Here is a 22,543-nt window from a genome sequence, read left to right as displayed (position 1 = left end):
GAGTACATGCCAATCTGTATGGAAGCTACGCTGCTTTCTGCTCTATTTATGGGGCGTCTAGGGCTTAAAATTGCAGTGGTCCTCGCTCCAAGGGTAGCAATACTTAGTGGGGCATCTCGTGATCTTAGTCCCCGCACATATGCTGCGTGCGTTTTCCACCGCATATATTCATAGCCCAGCGCCCATCGCCATCAAACAAAATTGCTTTCAATCCACATCACAGTTAGGTATAGCAGCACATGTAAGGTCAATATATACATTCTGATTGCACAAAACCGTCCAGGAGTAACCAAAGATTGCCAATCACACAGGGGAGTTTGCAGCTATATAGACATATAACACACCCCTACAAAAAATATAAGCATCCCCCACTAGGAAACCCTCAATTGTCTGATGATCAATAATACACATCCTTTTTTCGACCAACTCTAGCAAAGCTATATATAACGCATATATCCTTGCAGGTTCTAGAGGATTAGATTTACATAGCTATTATCACTCCCACGAAGACGCCTGCCTTGCATGCTCCTCCGACTATACATCCCAGTTTCGTGGATCTCCGCTCTGCGTCCGGAAAACTTGTTTTCTAACCGATGTAATTTGGCTGCACGGAGTTTTCCACGTCCCTGCCTGTTGTCCTGAAATTCAACATTCTTCATATATCAGATCGTATACGAGTGATAGCCGATTAGCCATGCATGTTGGTATCAATGTTGCAAAAGGCAATGCAACAGTGTTGCTGCAGCGATGCTACATTTTTGTGAGAACAGCTAGTTAGCATTCATTCATAAAAGAAAAAAAAAACTAGTTAGCATTCACACACATGAGTTGGCGACGGAGGAAATAACTGAAGACAAATAATGAGTAATTCACTGCTAAATGCAGAATCGGCGTTTGTGAGCATTATATAGTGTGAATCCTAGATGCGGAGTGGATGCAAGAACACAGAATGTTGTGATACACCCAGTCAACCCTACAGAAAATTGGCTAGCACTGATTTTTGTTTCTTATGTTTTGGCCAAGGTTGGCAAGAACCTTCAATTGTAATGGCCAAAAGGGCAGGGCCATGCCAAAAAGATTGGCAACCATCCAACGGAAAGCAAAATGTTGTACATGTTAAAAAAAATGGTAGGGCAGATTTGGGCGCTTGCCCTAAGATCTAAGCATCAGAAGAAAAAAAGCATACAAAAGTAGTTATTGGAGAGATCTGTCAAGTTCCAATTCCACCAACACAATAAACTGAAAACTCATGTGCAAACCGAGGTAGTAAAATAAATAGTTTGTTCCTCCTATTCAACTGATTTAGGAATTGAAACTGCATCAGATCATATGGCACTCTAGCACCTAGATTCTTGATCTTAAAAGAGCATGATTTTAGCCCTTATGCTGCTTCACATATAAAACCATTTTTTATATTTTTTTGTATTTCTTTTTATTTTTGGCAGACACTTTGCTGGCATAAAGTACCACTAACGTAATCTCATACTATCGTGAAAAACTTACAAAACTGCAATGCAAGGGCAACATCAATGTAGTTCACCGAGAATAATGAGTTACCGTGTGTGTGACTTACAGTGACTGTGATAGCTGATGCCAGTTCATTATCCGGTGCGACTGAGGATGCCTATCCAAATAACTCCTACTAGAAACATCAGCTTCATCGGCTCCATAAGTTTCAGAATGGCCTGATGCTGCAGGAGGCGACCAAACTGGGACCACGCCACCATCTCTCCCGGTCCAGCTACTTGATGCTTCAGACACAGATGGCGCAAAAATATTTCTCATACGGTGCTGAGGTTGCTGAAAGTTATTGTGATGGTGAATGCCATTAGTTCCAACTGCATTGCCCGTGCTTTGAATAATTTCCTCCCTCTCAGTCCGTGGCTCAAAATGCATGCGGAATGGCACCTCTGCTCTACTATCCACGCTATTCCCCAAATCAGCAGAAATTTCTGTTTCAACCCTGTTGAGTGAAGTTGTCATGGTAGGCACCATCTGATCCTGGCGTCTCTGTGCAGTTGTGAGCACATTGGGCGCTACCCGCGCTGGTTCCCAATGGACTTCCATCTGCAAATCTTGAGGAAATTCGATTGGTGGCACCTCCGAGGAGTCGCCCAGGCCTTCCTCCATTCCAGTGTCCATTGCGGCCCTGGATGCTGCCTCAAGCTGCCACATTTCTGACAGAGCTTCTTGCAGCCTGACTTGGGCTGTATCTAGCTCAACTATGGGGAGAGGATAGTTGGAGCCTAACTCAACTCCTGCAGCTTGCAGCACAGACGCAGGTGCATCCCATGGGTGGTGTATCCATTCTGTTGGCAGCCTTGCAAGTTCAGGAAGCCACCGTCGGACATATTCCCCATGTGGATCAAACTTGTAGCCTTCGAGCTGATATAATTCATAAAGATTCACATGAGAAGCATCAGTATTCAGTACTATTCGTCATTGCCAAGTTGTCTCGTTTTATATAGAATTAGTACTTGCACGTACCTGAGGGTTGTCAATGTGGTCGAGCTCCCGGCTATCAGGGAGAGAGCCAGAGATGTACTGCCAACCAAGTGCATCACTCTCAAGATCAGCATCCAGTAAAGTGTCCCAAAAATATTTCATCCCCCATCGCCATGGTAGTTGAAGGACCTTGACGAAAAAACTTGAAACCACCACACGTATCCGATCATGCAGCCACCCAGTCGCCCACAACTCCCTCATGCCAGCATCAACAAGAGGGTAACCAGTCCTTCCCTGGCGCCAAAACTTGAAGGTGCTTTCGTCGACAACCCAAGGGAAGAATCTGAGGTGTGCAAGGAGGGGCTTCTCATGGCTGCATGGATGGTTGAAGCAAAGATACCGGGAGTACTCCCGGAGACCGACGGATCGGAGGAACAGGGTGCAGCTCTCCTCAGCTGCGTGGTTGCCCTCATTGCTCCACACGAGTTGCTTCATTCGAACAAGGTGGAAAACCTTGCGCACACTCAGCTCACCAAAATGCAGGTAAGGTGAAAGGAGGGAGGTGTTTGCGCTGTCCGCCTTCTTGCGGTTCACCGAGTAGTCAATCAAAGGGCCGTTCAGGAAGGCAGATAGCGCCTTATCCGCGTTCTGCCAGCCTGGTGACCATGCTCGTGCCAGAAGGGCATTGCTTCCCCTCTCTGACTCATCCTCGAAGATCAGATCGTCTGACGGGCACATCGATAGGTCACCTGTTGAATATATTTTTTGCCAGTGAATCAACTGAAGAATACATTCCAGCCTCAACTTGTGGTGCAGTGCTTGTTATAAAAACATTATGCTTTAAACACAGAAGGTTGAAACCTTTTATTCTGCAGAATAAGTCTATCACTTTGTCTACTTATCATGGCTATAAAAATATAGTACTCTATCATGATTCATGAACCCAAGAAGTGACTGGAAACACTTTCCTGAGCTGCTATTAGTATAGTACTTATAATGTTTCAGTTGGGCAAGCACCTGAATTGATTCTCTTAGGGGGCAGCAGTGGCGCGGGGGGATCATACGGCATGCTGAGGCACCTATTCCAGAACGGCATGAACATGTTGAACGGTTGGCCGTCATCATCGTTGACCTCCCATGGATCATACAACAGGTCTGCGTTGAAAGACTGCACGACGATGCCCTCTGACGTCAGCATCTCCTTGAGCCGGTGGTCCCTGACCAGCGAGATCGGGTCTGAAAAAACATGGCCAAGACACAGTGATTGACTGATTGTTGAGTTAGATAATGGACGAGGGTTCTCAGCACAAGCAATTAACCGAGACTGTAGTAGAAAGTGCAAGTGCCTAGACAGAGAACATAGCTAAATACTGTTACTGCCTCGTTGGATCGGCAGGTTGGTGTGCCCACAAAAAGGAAAAAAATGATTTGGTTGGTGGGTGGAATCAAGAACTTTTGGCAATTAAGGACGGAGTTGCTGGAAATGTTCATAGTTTAGACTTAGTTAATATGGAAAGCGTAGACGCAAGATTGCTGAACTGGGACTCGCTACTCCAATTGACTCACCATGAGTTGTACCATATCACCGGAGCGGAAAGCATAATAAATTGAGATGTGATATGACATGATAACATGGTACTACTGTGTACTGTAGTATAGTATAACAGATCTGGTTCAACTTGAGAAAATCAGATGCAAGCCCAAAAACAATAAGAACAACAAATTAAATTTAAAGAATCTGCTTCGTATCATCTAGCCAAGGTAAAGAAGTTGAAGCAAAACAGCGTTAATAAACCACAAACTTGGGCCCATCAACGTCTACAAAGAGAAGGAGATCTCGGCCGACAAGAGTAGCAGTGTATTTTCTTGTGTTGTTTATTCAGATAGAAAACGCGCGCACGAGCAGACACAAGCAAGGCATATGTTGAACCGAAAAAAAAGGGGAGCAAACCGTAGAGATGGTTGAAGAAGAGGTGCGTGGCGCCGGTGTCGCGGACGAGCTGGAGCAGCGCGGCGACGGAGTCGGCCGACCTCCGGGTGACGAGCTTGCCTGCGCCGAGGCGGTGGAGCGAGGCCTCCAGGTGCTTGAGGCTCTGGCTGAGCCACCAGCGCGACACGCGGCCGGGGAAGTAGGGCCCGTCCTCCTCCGGCGACCACACGTAGGCCGGCACCACCTCCCCGGCGGTGCGCGCCGCCGCCGCCAGCGCCGGGTTGTCCTCCACCCTGAGGTCCCTCCGGAACCACACCACGCACTTCATCCCGGCGTCCCCGCCGCACATAGACGAGGACGACACCGACATGGCCGGCCAACCCACAACCCTATCCTCTCTCCTCTCCCCTCCTATCCTATCCAAGAACCACCACCACCTATCCAAGAAAGCCTCCTCGTCCTCGGATCAAAGGCACGTCGGAGAAACCATGGAGCCAGCCAAGAACCGGGCAGCTCAGGCTCCCTCTCGAATCCCAGGAACAGCAGCGCTGCGCTGCGCTGGATTGGATTGGGTGAGGCGATTTTTCTTTTCTCGGAGTGAGCGCAGGCGCACGAGCCAGAGGAGTGGCCTGTTTTTCCTCCTGCTATTTTCTTGGTGCGTAACTTTCTCGAGTGGTGATTGGTTTTTTGTTTGGTGCCTGGGCTTGGTGCGGCGGGAGGGGAGGGGAGGGGAGGGACGGGTCTTGGCCGTGCGCTTCTGGTCCAATGGAATGGAGGGGGAGGTTGAGGATATCCGGATTGCTTGGCTGGATTTGATCTAACCTTTCGCCCCCTCCATTTATCTTGGCGACCCAATAATATTCCCTCTGGTATTTGTACCCATCTTGTTTTCCCCGCGAAAGATCAACTGATGATGAGCATGAAAGATTCCAGATGACACCCGGCCTTCCGCCATCCACCATCCACCATCCACCGGATGCGCCCAATACCAGGCTTTTCATCTTGATACCATGGCATACTTACTCCTACTTGGTTTGCTTATGTGACCCTAAGATCTTGGAAGCCCATGCTAATTCTCTTCTTAGTTGGAATCGATCTGAAATTCATTTTGAGGGCGGGTTACTTCTTTTAGTTGAAAAAAAATCGATTTGAAATTTCAGAGGGACGGAAAATTGCCCACACAAGTAAAAATCATTTCCTCCAAAATAAGTGGCCATGCCATAATGTTGTCTCTTCTGTTGTTAGATAAACTTATGTTTCCTATAGGCCGATAAGTACCGCCCTCTACCCACCATCCCACCAAACAAAATATACAGCTAATTCCTTGTCGCTTCTTACAACCGCTCTTTATAACGGTGGTCGGCATACGGTGACGACCCATGTCCGCTTCTTCATGCGTACACTTTTGTAATGTCATGGGAGCTTGCATCCTTTTGCCCTCCGGGGCTCCTATACGTGTGCCTAGCACCCTTGAATTGGTGCACCAAGGTACTTCCATGCCATATTATCCTCTTCCTTGCACCGATACCTTATCTGAAACGTAAACTTTATGTGAGTGACATGGAAGAAAGAAGGAAAATATATAATTTGCACCGAGGCATCCAACATGTGAAGCTAGCAGAGTTCAAAAAGTTATAGAGGTAGCCAAATCATTTCCCTCCATCACTTATTTTACTTGACACACATGGTGGATGGACTTATGTCCCTTCATGTTTGGTGATGCCGAGGACAACAAATCTAAATCATAATTATTGGGTACCCAAAAATAGAGTCAGCCCAACCGCCGATGAAAGAGAGGGAAAATTTGTTGGCAACCACTTTTTATAATGAGAATTTGTTAGTTTTTTTTGAGCTGGAGAATTTCCCTGCTTAGGTAGATGCTTAGGTAAAAGATTACCAACTCATGTCTATTTTTTGATAGTCAACTTCTGATGCTATTATGAACGGGACATTTGTATTAATAAAGTAAGTTCTCGTCACAAAAATAAAATTAAGTAATTGATATACTAATTAGTATACATAAATAAAACATCATGTAAACACAAAACAAAGAAACATCTAAAAGCTCGGTTGTTCAAAAAAAAAACCATTTAAAAGCTCGGAGCATCTTCTAAAAGACCCGAGCAAGACACTTACAACCTGTTTGATAAACTTTGGACAGTGGAATAAAAATTCAACATGCTATCCTTTGTTACCGGGGCAAGGGAAGTACATAGAGCCAGAAATTATACGATTTGTTGCCCAGCTTCTCATAAGATCATTCCTTGTTGTGTGTGGCATATAAGTATATACTCCCTCCATTTTTAAACACAAGTCTTTTTTAAATATTTTTACTAAAAACTACACACGGATGTATATAGACATATTTTAGAACGTAGGTTCATCTATTTTGTTCCATATGCAGTTCGTAGTAGAATCTTTAAAAAACTTATATTTAAGAATGAAGGGAGTAGTAAGCTACAATATTTATCAATGCTACTATATAGTGTATGAGTTTTGAATTGTTGCTACAACATCAATCCTAGCCGTTGGTCCCATAAATCTAACGGTTGAGGCTTGAAGGATTCGCAATGAACAGTAGGCAGCAGCTGCATCTGCATGTTTCTAGAACCATCGCGTGTTTGCATCACACCTCCTGTCTTCTCCGCATGTTCCATGTGCCAGGGCAAACAGCTACGGAAGAAGTATTGTAGGAGAAAGAAAACTAAATAATTTGCGAGTTCCATCACGTACATCCTTATATTTTTCCTATGGAAATTTCTGGATGTCACTATGCCGCAGGCGAATTATGTCATACCAATTATCAAAAAAAAAACTTTTCATTTATAAATAGAAAAAAATCTCTTCATTTATGCATGCATACATGGCAATGTTCTTTTTCTATGAAATCCATTGCAAATTACTATACGTCTTTTTTCTTTTACCATAATCATCATCGGAACAATATTGTTAATACGGTGATTTTGTAAATCTCAAAATGATATGTCGGCTCTGTCTTTCAAACGTGTCCATAGGGATAGAGTGTGTGTCTGTGCGTTTATAGAGGTAAGTGTATGGACGTATATATGAGCACTTGCGTCTGTATTGTATTAAAAAATCATGCATTACACGTGTATACATACTAGTATAGACAGGTATATATGATACCGGTTCGAAATTTCTTTACCGTGAGAGTTGTGTTCTTTTACGAGACATGCCAAATAGTCCATTTTGTCCGTCCGCGAGTAATGATTTACGCGAGAAAGAATAATCCATGCCAAATTCAACATCTGCCTACCGTTGCAAAATGCCGCGTTTTTACATTATTACAACGAAGAGGGGGGAAATCCGTAAAAAGGAAAAAAAAGAATACGAAAAAGAAGCAGTGAAATTTGTCCTCCCGTCGCCGCGTCATGTGTTCTGTTTTTTTTTGCTGTTGTTGTTGTGAGGAATAGCTCAGTGCACAAGTTATAGGAAAGTCATGTTTAAGCCTTTTTGGCCACTGCTCGTAAACACCACACCTTGCAACAGTGAGCTAAAAAACCTTGGCACGCATGATAACATGATGAATCATTGGGTGCTCCTCCTTTGGATCAAGCGACACCGCACTGAGCCAGGATGCGGAAAAGCCGCGGAGCTTTTTCACATGGGTGCATGCCGTGGCATGGGCGCACCGCGCCATCCCTGTAACGCGGGACGAATATATTCCGGCGCGGCGTGGACGGCAGGAGAGCCACACGATCGGTTGCAGGCAGCATGTCAAGCAAGAGCCCCCCTGCGCATCATCCGGCGGGCCCAAACTGAAGCAGAGCTCGCCGTCCGATCGAACGGGGGTGCGCACGCGGTGGCGCCGGCGCGTGTTTAATTTGCTGGGGCTCTGAAGGGGAAGGAGAAGGGGATCGTTGCTGCTGCTTGCTGGTGGTGTCAGGCGTGGGCGTGGGCGTGGGCGTGGGCGTGGATGCCACTTGCGCTCGGGGGAGCCGGGCCGGGGCCGGGGCCGTCGCCGTCGCCTCCCCGTGGGCTCTGGCATGGGGCGTGGGCGCGGGCGCGGGCGAGCGCGACGGCTTCGGCTGCGTCCCCCGGGCGCCACTCGCCGGATGTGGACCGGGTGCTCATCTACAGCTCCCTCGTGACGTGCCCCCTCCCCTCTGCTGTGGGATTCTTTGGGTCCTTCTCCTCATCCGGCATAGTCATCGGCAGGTTTCGAGACAAGTTTTTTTCTTTTCTTTTTCGAGACAAGCTATTAGCAGCTCTCACATTTGGGCTGCATGGCCCGATAGGGAAGTGGCCCGGTGGGCGGGCGTGCTGGAAGACCCTGATGGTCATTTGCTGGGAGCCCAAGCCCAAGCACGGCCTGGATGGAAGTGGACTCTGCTTTTCCTTGGCTTCTTTTTATCTGGTCCTCTCGTAAATTCGGCAAAGAACCTCATGCCATGCGATGCCACCATGTAATGTAATGGAGCATATAAATATGTTTACTCAAAAGAAACCCAGGCGAATACCGATTTGAGTTCCGCTGACAACAACGCGCCAACCTTACTCGTACGATGAGTGAGAATCGTACTAGCAATATGCCGGCTTCTTCTCACCTAAAGTACTACTAGAGTACTTCCGTGGATGGAGGGAGCATTCACAGTGCTTTCCTAAACTCTTTTAAACAACACCTAGAGGACTCCCCTTTGAACAAAACTAATTTAGGCATATTTTCTACTTACCGGCAAAGCATCGCGGTTCAGAACCTCTCCTCCTTTATTTTTTTTGCTGGGAGGAGCAAAAGCCGTGCATAAAACCTATGAATTGCGTAAAAGCTCGCCGAGTTCCTTTATTTTAATTTTGAAGAAACGACTAGTTTTTTCCACACACGGTATGGCGTGCAACGACCCTAAAAAAAAAGAAATATAGGGAGCAACGGACTGAAGCGCAAGCAATCAACGGTCCTGTTTGGATACTCTAACCTGGTTAGAGTTAGAGCTCTAAAGGTGTTTGGATGGGAGGGTTAGATGGACAATAAATGCTCTTTTTTAATCATTTGAATACTTTGGACCTCTCTCTTTCCCTGGACCCCACATACTCTAACCCAAAAAAGCACCTCTTGGGTGGGTTAGAGTTTTTGAATGGGTTAGATGCATCTAACCAACTCTAACTCATCTGTTTGGATCTTTGAGGGTTAGGGCATCTTCAATAGTCGTATGATCATTGTTGGTAAAATTGTCACATAGACGATTTTAATGACATGGCACATAATAAAAGAAGAGAGAGAATGAAATCGTATGAACTTGAAGCAACGGTTGAGGCACAAGCTCCGAGGTAAGCATGGTCATTTCTTCAACATTTAGTGGACCCGCTTAGTTATTTTACATACTGTTAACATACACTTCATTGAAGAGCGTGTATGATGTGCTGTTGGTTGCTGACATGGACATTTATACCAACGATTGAACATACAGACTGTTGGAGATACTCTTAAATGGCTTAAATCTAACCCACTCTAACTTTAACCATTCAAACAGGGCCAATTAATTGTCCACCTCATTATTCTCTCGGTCTAACTTCCCAGTCGTCGCCTGCGTCTGCCTGCCGCCGAATTAAATTTCCCGCAGCGCCGAGCAGAACATGGTCCACAGGACCCAAGCCCCAACGCCGCGCACCCGTCCGCCACCGGTCCATAGACCCTGTTCCCTGAGAAACCCAAGCGCTTGTTTTGTCTCGTCTCTGCCCCTGGACAGGCAAGTCAAACCGGCGCGCCCCGCTCCCTCCGCCCAAGTCTTTAATTCCCGCGCCTGTGCCCTACCTCCACGGAACAGCAGCACATGACGAGCAGGCCCCACGCATCCAGGCCCACACGTCGGCGTGTGGAGCTGGATTTTTCTCGCTTGGACCCGTCAATTACGACCGTTTCTGCTCCCCTGTCGTCCCCACGACGCAAGCCCGTTCGCACACACCTGGTCTTCAGATGGAAGCATCCCCACCGTCGATTCAGCTTGCGGAGTGCGGCCACGGGCGGTACGATTGATCTGGTGTATGAACCAGGTCTATGTCAGCGTGGGCCCGCCGTCTGTACCCTGCCGAGTGTTGACCCCCGGAAAGGCATAGACTTCCTCGTCCCCACGCGCAAACCTGACGGAAGAAAAAATACCCAAACCCGGAGCTCCCCCCGACCCTGAGAGAGAGAGAGAGAGAGCGGCTCATCTCAGCTCAGCTCCTTCGCTTCCATCGCTCAAGGCCTCGAGCTCTCCTCCACCTCCGCCCCCTGGGAATCTCCGAGCTCGTCCACCGCTGGATCGATCGGTGAGTCGACCGACCCGCTTCGCCGGAGAAAAAATCATGATTTTCTTTTCTTCTTTTCTGTGGCCCTTGTTTAATTCTGCTTGTGTCCACGCTACCGGATCTGAGGTGATCGAATTCTCTGGCTATCCTTTTTTTTGCTTGCCGTCAGGGTGCAGAGTTCCATGAAAGAGGCGCGGTTTTGGGAGGCCGTTGCAACCGAAGCCGGGCCGCGTGGTGTCCCGAGACGGGTCTCGCTGGCGGCGGGGGCTTCCTATTATTCTTCGCCCTTCGGCTGCTCTATCTTGTTCTAGCTCACGGGTGGGAGCTGGTAGGGAGTTCACGAGAGAATATGGCGAGGTTTTGCTGCTTCGGCGCTGGCTGCTCCGAGGTAAGCTTTGTTTTCCTTGTCCCGGTATTTTCTTTGCTAATTGCATCATTTTTTTCTGTATAGATTTTCTATTTTTACTGTGAGGTTATCTGTACGGAATATCATGTAACAGTTCGGCAAATTAGGTACTCTTAAGAATTACGATGATATTTACAGCACATGGTTCCTAGTGAGCAAAGCTGTACTTTCTTCATGAATTGCACTGCCTTTGATAATGATATGGTACAAATTTCACTGCCGGTGACATATGCTTCGTGGTAATAATGTTTTAATTGACTAAAGTTGACTTACTGGACACAAAAGTACACCAGCCCTCATCCTTTTTGTCTTCTGAAACTAGCCCTCATCTTCTGATGACATGATTTTCGTTAGTTGTTGACTGGACTATACCTGCTCTGTGTTTCCTTTCAAAAAGGAGAAAGAAGAACTACACCTGCTCTAATATACTTTTTATAGTAATCCCAGCCAGAAGTAAATTGGTACATACTCGAGCTTTTTAAACTAAAAATTGTTAGAAGCTCGTCAAATGCATTGGTTAGAAGCTATATTGGTTAATTTATTACTCTTGCTGACTGCTCTGTTTCAATATAGCTGACAGGGCATGCATCGGCCTCCTCTGGTAAAGGGAAAGGCTGTCAGGGCCAAGTCAAGGTTAGCTACGGGTTTAGCCTTGTAAGAGGAAAGACAAACCATCCGATGGAGGATTTTCATGTCGCAGAGCTTGCTGAAGTGAAAGGAAACGAGCTTGGTCTTTTTGCTATTTATGATGGTCATTTAGGTGACACTGTTCCTGCATACCTACAGAAAAATTTGTTTCCTAATATTTTGAACGAGGCAAGTTTTTGGCATTTGTTTCAATACAAAAATGCCACATTCACTAGTATTTTTGGTGATCTTATTTTTATTCTGTCATTTCAGGAAGAGTTTTGGACACATCCAGACAGAGCAATCACAAAGGCTTATGAAAAGACAGACCAGGCTATTCTGTCACATACTCCAGATCTGGGACAAGGTGGCTCCACTGCTGTAACTGCCATCCTTATAAATGGCAGGAAGTTGTGGGTAGCTAATGTTGGGGATTCACGGGCTGTTCTTCTGAAAGGAGGCGAGGCCATACAGATGTCAATTGACCATGATCCAAATGCCGAGCGTGGCGCTATTGAAAACAGGGGTGGTTTTGTTTCAAATATGCCAGGTGAGACACTGATTTCTCTATTTTAACATTATTATTTTTGATTGAAATCATCGTTACAGACTTGCAGCCAGTTGTTCATCTGTTATTTCATTCACCCATCTTGTTCCGGAGTATCAGGATACCACAAACACAGAATATTAGTAAAATATTTGTCCTAGTGAAAAGTTCTTAGCGATGTCAAAATGAAAAAGGTATCTGCTACTGAATACTTAGATTAGTGATATGCTTGCTACATTCTTGTTTGCCATTCTTTATTGTTAAATTATATGAAAATTTTGACCTGCGATGTAAAGTACTCCCTCCGTTCCTAAATATAATTCCTTTTAGAGATTCCACTATGAACTACATACGGATGTATATACACATACTTTAGAGTGTAAGTTCACTCATTTTACTCCGTATGTAGTCCATAGTGAAATCTATAAAAAGTCTTATATTTAGGAACGGAGGGAGTAGTTAGCTATTAAATTATCCAGAAAATGTTATAATTTCTTTACTTTTTAAAATTTATACACATTTGTAGCAAGTGGATACTAAGCCCCATGGTCAATATTGAATCACATAAATGATAAAACAACGTGTAAATGTTAAGTATTGTGATTCTAATACAATTAATACTATTATATGCATGCCGCAATTATTTTCCGACTACTTTAAGGTTTTCTTTGAATTTGATAATATTATTACAGCACTGCTCTGTATTTAGCTAATCTTAAAGTGTCTGAACAAATGAGAAGTACTAGTGTTACAACCAATGCAAAAATAGCGCGTTATTGCGTTCTGAGCAATTTCTCGCTAAATGAAATCAGTGTACAATTGTTCACTATAGCTGATTTTAAGGGCCGCACTATTTTGTCATAGCATGCTATTTTTTTCTTAGTTACAACTCAGAAGGCAGAAGGCTTTGTAAATCCATCCTTGTCGATTCATTTTTTTAAAACTCTTGTTGATTCATTCTTGAGAAAGTGGCAACAGTACACCATCCCTAGCCTTATGTATTATTTTTCACGTAAGTTCCACATGGCCCTAGCAAGAAAAGCCAACAGAATATCTGCTCTCCGCCATATATTAAAGTACCAGTATGTTCATCGTTGTTGCCCTTTTCCACCACCGCCATACGGGGAATGAGAGCAACTATAGGGATGATCGAGATTTCCTTGTTGCTTGAATCTTGTCAATTACATGCCATCCTTTAATATTAAGCTTGGGTGGCATCCACTGTTGTTTCTATACAATTGCCTGTTAACTCTATGCATGAGTGTGTGTTCTCCTAACTGCCTAGATTTTTTGTGTGTGTGTTTGTGCCTAAATATGATGCTGTAATTTACAGGAGATGTTCCTAGAGTCTGTGGTCAGTTGGCCGTGTCCAGAGCTTTTGGGGACAGGAACCTAAAATCACTTTTGAAATCAGAGCCTGATGTGAAAGTCGAAGATATTGATCACACTGCTGAGCTAGTTGTCCTTGCAAGCGATGGAGTTTGGAAGGTGTGGTTTGTTATCTATCTATTGGATTGCTGGGATAAAACCTAGTACTAAAATTACTTGTCTGTGACAGGTAATTTGGGATGGAGGGAGTAGTATATTTGGTTGATATATGCTTACACTTGTTTATGTCAATCAGGTAATGAACAACCGGGAAGCAGTTGATGTGGTGAAAAAATACAAGGACCCACAAACAGCTGCCAAGCAATTAATCGCCGAAGCGGTGAAAAGAGACAGTAAAGATGATATATCATGCGTAGTTGTTCGGTTCAAGATGTAAATTTGTTGCAGGTAACTCGTGAAGAATTGTCACCGAGAGCAGAAGGAATTATAACAGCAAAACATCGCCTGCCTGACAAGGATAGTGGTAATGCAAAAGAATAATACTCTGGAATGCTGGCTGTAAATGATGTGTTAGTTCGATTGTAAGTTGATATATAAATATGCTAGAATTCTTTGTTTTGCGATTCCAGGGTACATGCGAGTGGGTCCAGATAGCTTTATTCTGTAAATAATGGTTTTCGGATATTCAAAGTTCACGGTGCTCTGTTGTGAGAGTAGCCATTTGGTTGGTTATCTTCATCTTCCAACTTGGAGTTTACCCAAATTTGGGTAAAATTGATTTTAAAATGGGCTATTTTCCTGCTTAAAATCAAGGGCAACTAATTGCTTCTGGAAAATGCACAAGTACGCAAATGGTGATTGTGATTTCGTGTACTTCCTCCATTTATAAATACTCCTTCCGTCCCAAAATTCTTGTCTAGATATGAATGCATTTAGATACTAAAACGTGACTAGATACATCCATATCTAGACAAATTCAAGACAATAATTTTGGGACGGAGGAAATATAAGTTTTTTTAAAGATTCCACTAGGGGAGTACATATGGAGTAAAATGAATGAATCTACACTCTAATGTATACTTATATACGACTTATATTTAGGAACTGAGGGGTATGATATAATGCGAATAACTCCCTAATTTTATGAGCATGTACATTATTTGATAAAAATGTGAACCTGAAATTTTTAGGCAAAACTATATACACAGACACGATAGAAGAAACCGTGCACACTGTTTTATACCCTCTTCGTTTCCTACAATGAAAGTTTTAGGCAAAACAATGTACACTGTCTTTTGGTACAGCATTTCACAGGTTCATAGTTGGGCGGACACGTGCATTCATAAAGCTTCTTAGGATAGATTTTCTTTTTCAAAAGGGAGGCAAAAGATTTGCTTCATCTCATTAATAAAGAAAGGGTTTGAAACATAGTTTCTAGGTCCATTGTCCACAAATGGCCGAAAACACAAAAGCACACTCATGGAACTCAATTTCTTTACCCCGACAATCGTTCAATTCTCGAGTCGCTCCCCATCCGCTCCCACACCGGAGTCACTCCAGCGGGCGGGCGGGGCAGGCCAACCCTAGCCACCGGCAAGGCCCCCTCCTCTCCATTCCCTCTCCTCACCGCCATCGGGGCACGCCGCCGGGCAAAGCCCGATCAGGGTCGGCGGCTGCGGGAGCTCCTCTCCCCATGACTGGTGGGTCCACCGCGGGCGGGCATCTTCAGCATATGGCACCGCGCTGGCGGCGGGGTGTGACAGCGCGGCCATGGGCGTCGGTGGCGGGGTCACGTGCGTGCCGCACGCCCGCATCGGCTCCTGGTGGTGGCATGGGGGACCGTCCGTTGCACGCCCGTGGTGGCTGTCGTTGTCCGATCTGGTGCAGTCGTATCTGGACACCGGCACCTCGGGTGGCGCTGGGCTCCCCACTAATGGTAGTGGCGACCCCTGGATGGGCTTTCCTTCCAGTGATGGGTGCTGGCTCCGACTGGGTCTTCCTGTGCTTCGGTTCGGCGCGATGGTGGCATCTCATGGGGGCTGCACGGTCGTCGACAGGGGCGCGACACGTCGTTTGATGCTGAACGACAGGATGCGGGCGGTTGTGACCTCCCTTCTACTGGGTACAGGTCGACGACACATGCTTCGCGCTCGTCAAGGTGGCTACTAGCTAGGGTTTGTGCTCGGCGGACCATATCTAGGCCCGAGCAGATCGGAGCTTGTGCTACTCCGGGTAGGTGAGGTTGGCTGCGGTCCGGATGGTGCTCGCAGGAGGTGCCCGTGCTCTTCTCGCGGGTGCATGGTTGGTGGTGGTGGTCGTGATTCCGTTGCGTCGTTACACGAGTCAGTGCCGCGACCGCGGACATGGCGTCGTGTGAGCTCGCCCGACCAGACTTAAGGCCTGCTCACCGACGGTCGTAGGGAGTCATGGAGTCGTGCCCCCTTAGTCCACGGCGACTGGCTGGGCCGCATTCATGGGTGCCTCCTACGGTGGAGGCGCTTATCCAGACTCGGTGGCTAATGCCGGGCATAGAGTATGTGGTGTGCATAGATAGTGTGCCTCTGCTTTCCCGATCATGGTCAAGTGTGTTGTGAAGTGTGCGATGTACGGTGTCTTGTGACAGGGATGTCGGGGCGGCGGCCCCGGATGGCGGTCCGCATGGCTTGTTCTCCGGCGGGCAACATCGCGGCGGTGGTGGCTCTTCTTCCGGGCCGTGTGGGCGACAGGGGGTGTAGTGGTGGATGGCTCGAGTGTGCCCTCTTTCTCGCATGGGTGATGCACTGATCCAGATATGGGGTTCTGTCCTTGTCGCGCTTGTCTTGGAGACCTCGTGGTGTGATGGGTGAGTTGCCGAGCAATACTTTGCACCTTGTGTCGGTGACAAAACCGGCTGATCTTGAATAGGGGGTCCGCAATGTGGATCTTGGATTGATGGATAACAAGGGACGAAGGAGACGATGTTTACCCAGGTTTGGGCCCATTTGATAGAGGTAGACCCCTACGTCCTACTCTTGTTGTATTGATGAAGTAGTACACAGTACAAAGTTGATCTATCTCGAGATCAGATGTTGTGGTCTAAAACCCTAACAATAATGAACTTAATCTGTCCTACTAACTATGCCCCCGTGGTTTATATAGATACCAGGAATGCTAGGGTTACACAAAGTCGGTTCATCAGGAAAGGAATATGCCGATTACTACGCCGCCTTGGATTGCACACCAAGTCTTCGGAAGAGACCATCTTGATTTTAATACCACCAATGATGATCGAACTATGCGGGAGTCCCGCCCATGGGAATAGATAAGCGGCCCGAGGACCCCTTAGTCCTGGACTCCCTTAGTAGCCCGTGAACTGGCCTCCAACACCGAAACCTTTAACCTCCGACTGCTTCATATACATAAATTCTTCGGCTTGCGAGGCGAGTTCCCCTCTTCCTTTGATCAACGATAGTTCGATTGTCGATAACCTTCCTTCCTTCAAACATATAGATACATATATACATAAATGAATTTCAATTTCGAGGCTGACCATTCGACCGCAAATAGTGTTTTTTCCTCTACTCGAAAGGTCGCGACTGGTCAAGGCCTATAACCCTTTATGAAAGAGCGGTTCTAGACCATTTTTACTCACATGTTCCATCACGGAGATCGTGCCCCTCTTTTCCAGGGACATGGGTCCTAATTCGGGTTATCCCATGCACCCATAACTGCACGATTTTATCGGGAAATGTCGAAGTTCACGACGCAGTGGTGGGGCTTTTGGTATTTCAGCGAGTCATAAAAGGTAGAACCACCATCATAGCCCCCTCACACATTCCGGATTTCGCACCGTTGTTGCCATTCCCTACCTCCAAAGCTCGAGTGCTCAAGCCCTCTGTTAGGGCATATTTCTCCCTAAGTGGTTTTAGTGATTGATGACAATGCATGTGCGGACTAATTGTGTGCATTGAGCATTTCAGATAATTCATATCTAGGCACAATATGATTTGATGCCCCTCGGAATCTCTCGAAGACGGTTTTCTACGTTTCTCTTTGGTGGATTTGAGTCGTAGGAAAGCCGTACTATTAAGAGGGGATCCGCGTCAGAAAGGTTTGGGTGGAATCATCACACACACATTTAGTGCACCACCTTTTTCCTAGCTACAATGGAGCTCCATACTGATACGTCTCAAACGTATCTATAATTTTTGATGGTTTCATGCTGTTATCTTGTCAACTTTGGATGTTTTATATACCTTTTATATCTTTTTTGGGACTAACTTATTAATTCAGTACCAAGTGCCAGTTCCTGTTTGTTCTCTGTTTTTGACTCTTTTCAGATCTGATTTTGGAACGGAGTCCAAACGGAATAAAATCCCCGAAATAATTTTTTCCAGACCAGAAGAAGATCGGGAGGCTTGAGGGCCAAGGCAGGGGGCCCACAGGGAGCCCACAAGCCCTGTTGCCGCGGCCAGGGGGGCCCGCGGCAACCAGGCTTGTGGCCTCCCTGGCGCTCCCCCGCCCTAGCTCTTTGGCCTATAAATTCCCTAAAATCGCAGAAAAAATCAGGGCATCCACGAAAACACTTTTCCGCCGCCGCAAGCTTCCGTTTCCGCGAGATCTCATCTGGAGACCCTTCCCGGTGCCCTGCCGGAGGGGATTTGGAGTTGGAGGGCTTCTACATCAACATCATCGCCTCTCCAATGACTCGTGAGTAGTCCACTTCAGACCTACGGGTCCATAGTTAGTAGCTAGATGACTTCTTCTCTCTCTCTCTTGGATCTTCAATACAAAGTTCTCCATGATCTTCATGGAGATCTATCCGATGTAATCCTCTTTGGCGGTGTGTTTGTCGAGATCCGATGAATTGTGGATTTGTGATCAGATTATCTATGAATTATATTTGAGTCTTTGCTGATTTCTTATATGCATGATTTGATATCCTTGTAAGTCTCTCCGAGTCTTGGGTTTTGTTTGGCCAACTAGATCTATGATTCTTGCAATGGGAGAAGTGCTTGGTTTTGGGTTCATACCGTGCGGTGACCTTTCCCAGTGACAGAAGGGGCAGCAAGGCACGCATCGTGTTGTTGCCATCAAGGGTAACAAGATGGGCTTTCATCATAAATTTGAGATTGTTCATCTACATCATGTCATCTTTCTTAAGGTGTTACTCTGTTCTTTTGAACTTAATACACTAGATGCATGCTGGATAGCGGTCGACGTGTGGAGTAATAGTAGTAGATGCAGAAAGTATCGGTCTACTTGTTTTGGACGTGATGCCTATAGATATAATCATTGCCATAGATAACGTCACGACTTTGCGCGGTTCTATCAATTGCTCGACAGTAATTCGTTCACCCACCGTATACTTGCTTTCATGAGAGAAGCCACTAGTGAACACTACGGCCCCCGGGTCTATTCACAACTATCGTCTCCACTTTCACTTTTACTTTGCTTTGTTTACCTTTTGCTTTCAGTTCTCACTTTGCAAACAATCTATAAGGGATTGACAACCCCTTCATAGCGTTGGGTGCAAGCTCTTTGTGTTTGTGCAGGTACTTGTGACTTGACGCGATCCTCCCACTGGATCGATACCTTGGTTCTCAAAACTGAGGGAAATACTTACCGCCGCTGTGCTACATCACCCTTTCCTCTTCAAGGGAACACCAACGCAAGGCTCCAAGGCCGCGAGGAAATCCTTTGCATATTTGCCAAGGAAGTCCCTATAGGCGTAGCCGTAGCAGCAGGATTCCTGGCGCCGTTACTAGGGAAGGTCTGTTGTCGCAGTAGCACATACCCATCTTTATTGTCTATGCAAAAAAGGCGAGCGGTAGTACCGCTGGTGTCAGCGATAGTATCGCTGGCACAGCGGTAGTAGCGCTCTCAGAGCAGTAGTAATTTTTTACTACCGCTCCAAGAGCGGTACTACCACCCTCAGAGTGGTAGTAATTTTTACTATCGCTCCGACGGACTTTTTCGCATACTTTTCCCCCCGCAGTAGTAGACAAGGTAGTAATTTATTACTACCGTGGTTGGTGAGATGCAGAGCGGTAGTACCGCTTGGCTATTCCTGTGGTGGGTGGGTAACGGTTGGATATGACCCCCACTATATAAAGGTGTCTTCTTCTTCGAGGAGCTAACCTTTAACCTCTCCAAGATCCATTGTTGCTCCATAAGCTTATTCTTGCCCGATCTCTCTCCCTAGACAATCAAACTTGTTGATTTTCTAGGGATTGCTTGAGAGGGCCCTGATCTACACTTCCACCAAGAGATATTTGATTCCCCCACTAATCCCTTGCGGATCTTGTTACTCTTGTGTGTTTGAGCACTCTAGACGGTTGAGCTCACCTCGGAACCACATTCCATTGTGGTGAAGCTTCGTGGTCTTGTTGGGAGCCTCCAAGCTTTGTGTGGAGATAGCCCCTACCTTGTTTGTAAAGGTCCGGTCGCCGCCTTCAAGGGCACCAATAGTGGAATCACGACACCTCGCATTGTGTGAGGGCGTGAGGAGAATACGGTGGCCCTAGTGGCTTCTTGGGGAGCATTGTGCCTCCACACCGCTCCAACGGAGACGTACTTCCTGTCAAAGGGAAGGAACTTCGATAACACATCCTCGTCTCCACCAGTTCCACTTGCGGTTATCTCTTACCTTTACTTTGTACTTGTTGTTGTTGTGGTGTATTCTTTGATCAGACTTATTATCCTTGTAGTTAGCATCATATAGGTTGCTCACCTAGTCGTTCATATAGAGAAGCTTTTGTTGCTAACGCTAATTTGTTAAGATAAGCTAAAAATTGGTAGTTGCCTATTCACCCCCCTCTAGTCAACCATATCGATCCTTTCAATTGGTATCAGAGCTATGTCTCTTTATTAAGGGTTTCACCACCCGAAGAGTGTGGTTGACGATGGTGAGGTTCGGCCCGAAGGGTCGGAGGCCGTGGAGGTGGTTTCGGTCACACCGGACGACTTGAATGAGGCCATGGCTTCACTCAAGACGTCCGTGACTACCGAAGTCAAATCCATGCTTAAAGATTTCTTGAGGGGATGAGAAATTCACCCGACCCGTTGCTTGTGGTTAAACCCACCTCATCGGTGTCGGAGGCCAATTCCAATAAGGAAGCGGTTAAAGGTACTCAAACCTCCTCCTCTCTTGACAAGAATGGGAAGGGGGCTTTTGCCTCGGTTCCCCTCCCCCGGTCTATGGAGGACCGGTTCCTACCCCGCATATTAATAACCTAGGACCTCCTCCAAAACTTGTTAAAGGTGATTTCGCTAATTGAGTTTTTTCTATCAAGTCTCATTTGAATCACAGCTCAACAAATCTTTGGAGGATAATTGATCAAGGTTATTATTCTCATGATCCAAGGAACCTTACTCCGAGAGAAGAGTCGGACAACCAATACAATCATTCCGCATTGTTCATCCTTCAATCCGCAGTTCCACCAGAAGATCCTCCACACCTGCGGCCCTTCACTCATGCAAAGGAGTGTTGGGAGCACATCATGGTGCTATACAAGGGAAGCTCAAGCATTCAACTGTCAAACTTTGAAGTGGTCCTTGATCAGGCTGATGAGTTTGTGATGCTAGAAGATGAGGACCCCCGTGATATCTATTGGAGGGTGACTGCCCTCGCTGTTTCTCTCCAAGATCATGGGAGCAAAGATACATATGACACATGGATCAAGCGCAAGTTTCTCATGGCCATCATGCCTTTCAACAAAGCCATGTCTTCCGTCATTCGACAAATACCAGATTTTCACTCCTTGTCCTCAGGCGAAGTGTTGGATGAGTTCATTGCTATAAATATTATGAACAAGACCGCCGACAATGCACTTTCTCGTCTTCGGTCAAAAACAACATCACCCAACCTTGCCTTAAAGACCAAGGTCATTGTTGATGAAGAAGAAGAGGAAGAAGATGGCTGCCCCGAAGACACAAAATACGCTTATCATGAGCACATGGCTCTTGTTTCAAGGTAGTTTTGGGGAAACAAAAGAAACTAAAGACCCAACTTCTCCAAGGACAACTCAAGTGGGTCCAAGAACAAACAACGAGTACGGACATGCTACAACTGCGGCAATGTGAGTCACTTTGTCGCAGATTTTCCCTATGAGAAGAGGGAGGACAACGGGGGCAAGCTCATTCGCAAGGATAGGCCCAAGTCCTTCCCTAACAAGAACACCTTCACCAAGAAGACTCATCCAAGGGGCTTGGTGGCCCACGAAGAGTATAACTCCGATGATGATGAATACGATACAGGGCGTGAGGGGATGACAACGACCACCGTCGCCATTGCCACTTCCTCCCCCAAGGTATCTCTATTCGGTGCCACCAACTAGAACCGTATCGCCAAGTGCCTCATGGCCAAATGTATCAATAAGGTAACCCCTAGCACCAAGACCACTTTCACTACCTCTCCTTCATTATTAGACTGTGTTGATAATAGTGAGGTAGTAGAACTTGATGAAAATGAATTTGATAAATTCTTGTGTAAGATCAAGGGTGAAACCAAAAGACACTTTGTTGCTCTTTTGGAACAACTTGGTGAAGCCAATGATCTCATTGAGACTCATGAGGATACTATCTCCAAGATGCAAGAACATAGTCATGATTACGCCGATGAGATAACAGAACTATCCATTCCTCTAGAAGAAGTGCTCACTCCTCCCTTAAGGAGTCTCATGATCAACTCCAAGTAAAACTAACCAAGGAGATTTCTAATTGTCATCCGTTTGTTTTAATTGATAATGCTTGTGATACTAAACCTTGTTGTGAGCATGTGCATCTTGTGGAGGAGAATGCCAAGTTGAAAGAACAGCTTGAGAAGGGCCTCGTTACGTGCATCTAAGGAGAGAAAAATCTAAATGATCTTTTGAGTAATCAAAAGGAAGTTGCAGGAAAGAAAGGACTTGGGTTTGCAACCAAGTCTAAGAAGAGAAGGAAAAACAAGACCAAGCCATCTTCCTCTCTTAAGGACATCCTTGTCAAAGAACAAGGAAGGGGGTGACAATGTCAAGAAGTGCAAAACCACTCC

General features: G+C 46.1%; 2 protein-coding genes across 2 annotated transcripts; one reads left to right on the top strand and one right to left on the bottom strand.

The window, feature by feature from the left end:
• Positions 1-242: 242 nt before the first annotated feature.
• Positions 243-5,214, bottom strand: LOC123426879 (cryptochrome-1-like). The gene is made up of 5 exons (XM_045110781.1): positions 4,397-5,214; positions 3,463-3,681; positions 2,488-3,194; positions 1,574-2,385; positions 243-638 (listed from the first exon to the last, which is right to left on the bottom strand). Exons 1-5 carry the CDS (start codon positions 4,743-4,745, stop codon positions 587-589), a joined length of 2,139 nt encoding a protein of 712 aa, XP_044966716.1. The 5' UTR covers positions 4,746-5,214; the 3' UTR covers positions 243-586.
• A 5,246-nt stretch (positions 5,215-10,460) lies between these two features.
• Positions 10,461-14,262, top strand: LOC123426878 (probable protein phosphatase 2C 41). Its single transcript, XM_045110780.1, has 6 exons — positions 10,461-10,642; positions 10,791-11,009; positions 11,601-11,843; positions 11,928-12,204; positions 13,535-13,689; positions 13,826-14,262. Exons 2-6 carry the CDS (start codon positions 10,971-10,973, stop codon positions 13,964-13,966), a joined length of 855 nt encoding a protein of 284 aa, XP_044966715.1. The 5' UTR covers positions 10,461-10,642; positions 10,791-10,970; the 3' UTR covers positions 13,967-14,262.
• The last annotated feature ends 8,281 nt before the right edge of the window (positions 14,263-22,543 follow it).

This window comes from Hordeum vulgare, chromosome 2H (assembly GCF_904849725.1).
Source record: "Hordeum vulgare subsp. vulgare chromosome 2H, MorexV3_pseudomolecules_assembly, whole genome shotgun sequence".
In the NCBI taxonomy this organism is placed as follows: domain Eukaryota; kingdom Viridiplantae; phylum Streptophyta; class Magnoliopsida; order Poales; family Poaceae; genus Hordeum; species Hordeum vulgare.
Note: the sequence above shows the minus strand (reverse complement) of the source record. Positions and strands in the feature narration are given on the sequence as shown.

What these genes read in the sequence shown, in the direction of transcription:
- LOC123426878 (XM_045110780.1), top strand. Translation starts at nt 10,971, where the DNA reads ATGGCGAGGTTTTGCTGCTTCGGCGCTGGCTGCTCCGAG. An exon ending in TCGGCGCTGGCTGCTCCGAG is followed by an intron (nt 11,010 to 11,600) that starts GTAAGCTTTGTT and finishes GTTTCAATATAG; the next exon opens with CTGACAGGGCATGCATCGGC. An exon ending in TTCCTAATATTTTGAACGAG is followed by an intron (nt 11,844 to 11,927) that starts GCAAGTTTTTGG and finishes CTGTCATTTCAG; the next exon opens with GAAGAGTTTTGGACACATCC.
- LOC123426879 (XM_045110781.1), bottom strand. Translation starts at nt 4,745, where the DNA reads ATGTCGGTGTCGTCCTCGTCTATGTGCGGCGGGGACGCCGGGATGAAG. An exon ending in CTTCTTCAACCATCTCTACG is followed by an intron (nt 3,682 to 4,396) that starts GTTTGCTCCCCT and finishes ATGTTTTTTCAG; the next exon opens with ACCCGATCTCGCTGGTCAGG. An exon ending in CATCAGCTATCACAGTCACT is followed by an intron (nt 639 to 1,573) that starts GTAAGTCACACA and finishes GTTGAATTTCAG; the next exon opens with GACAACAGGCAGGGACGTGG.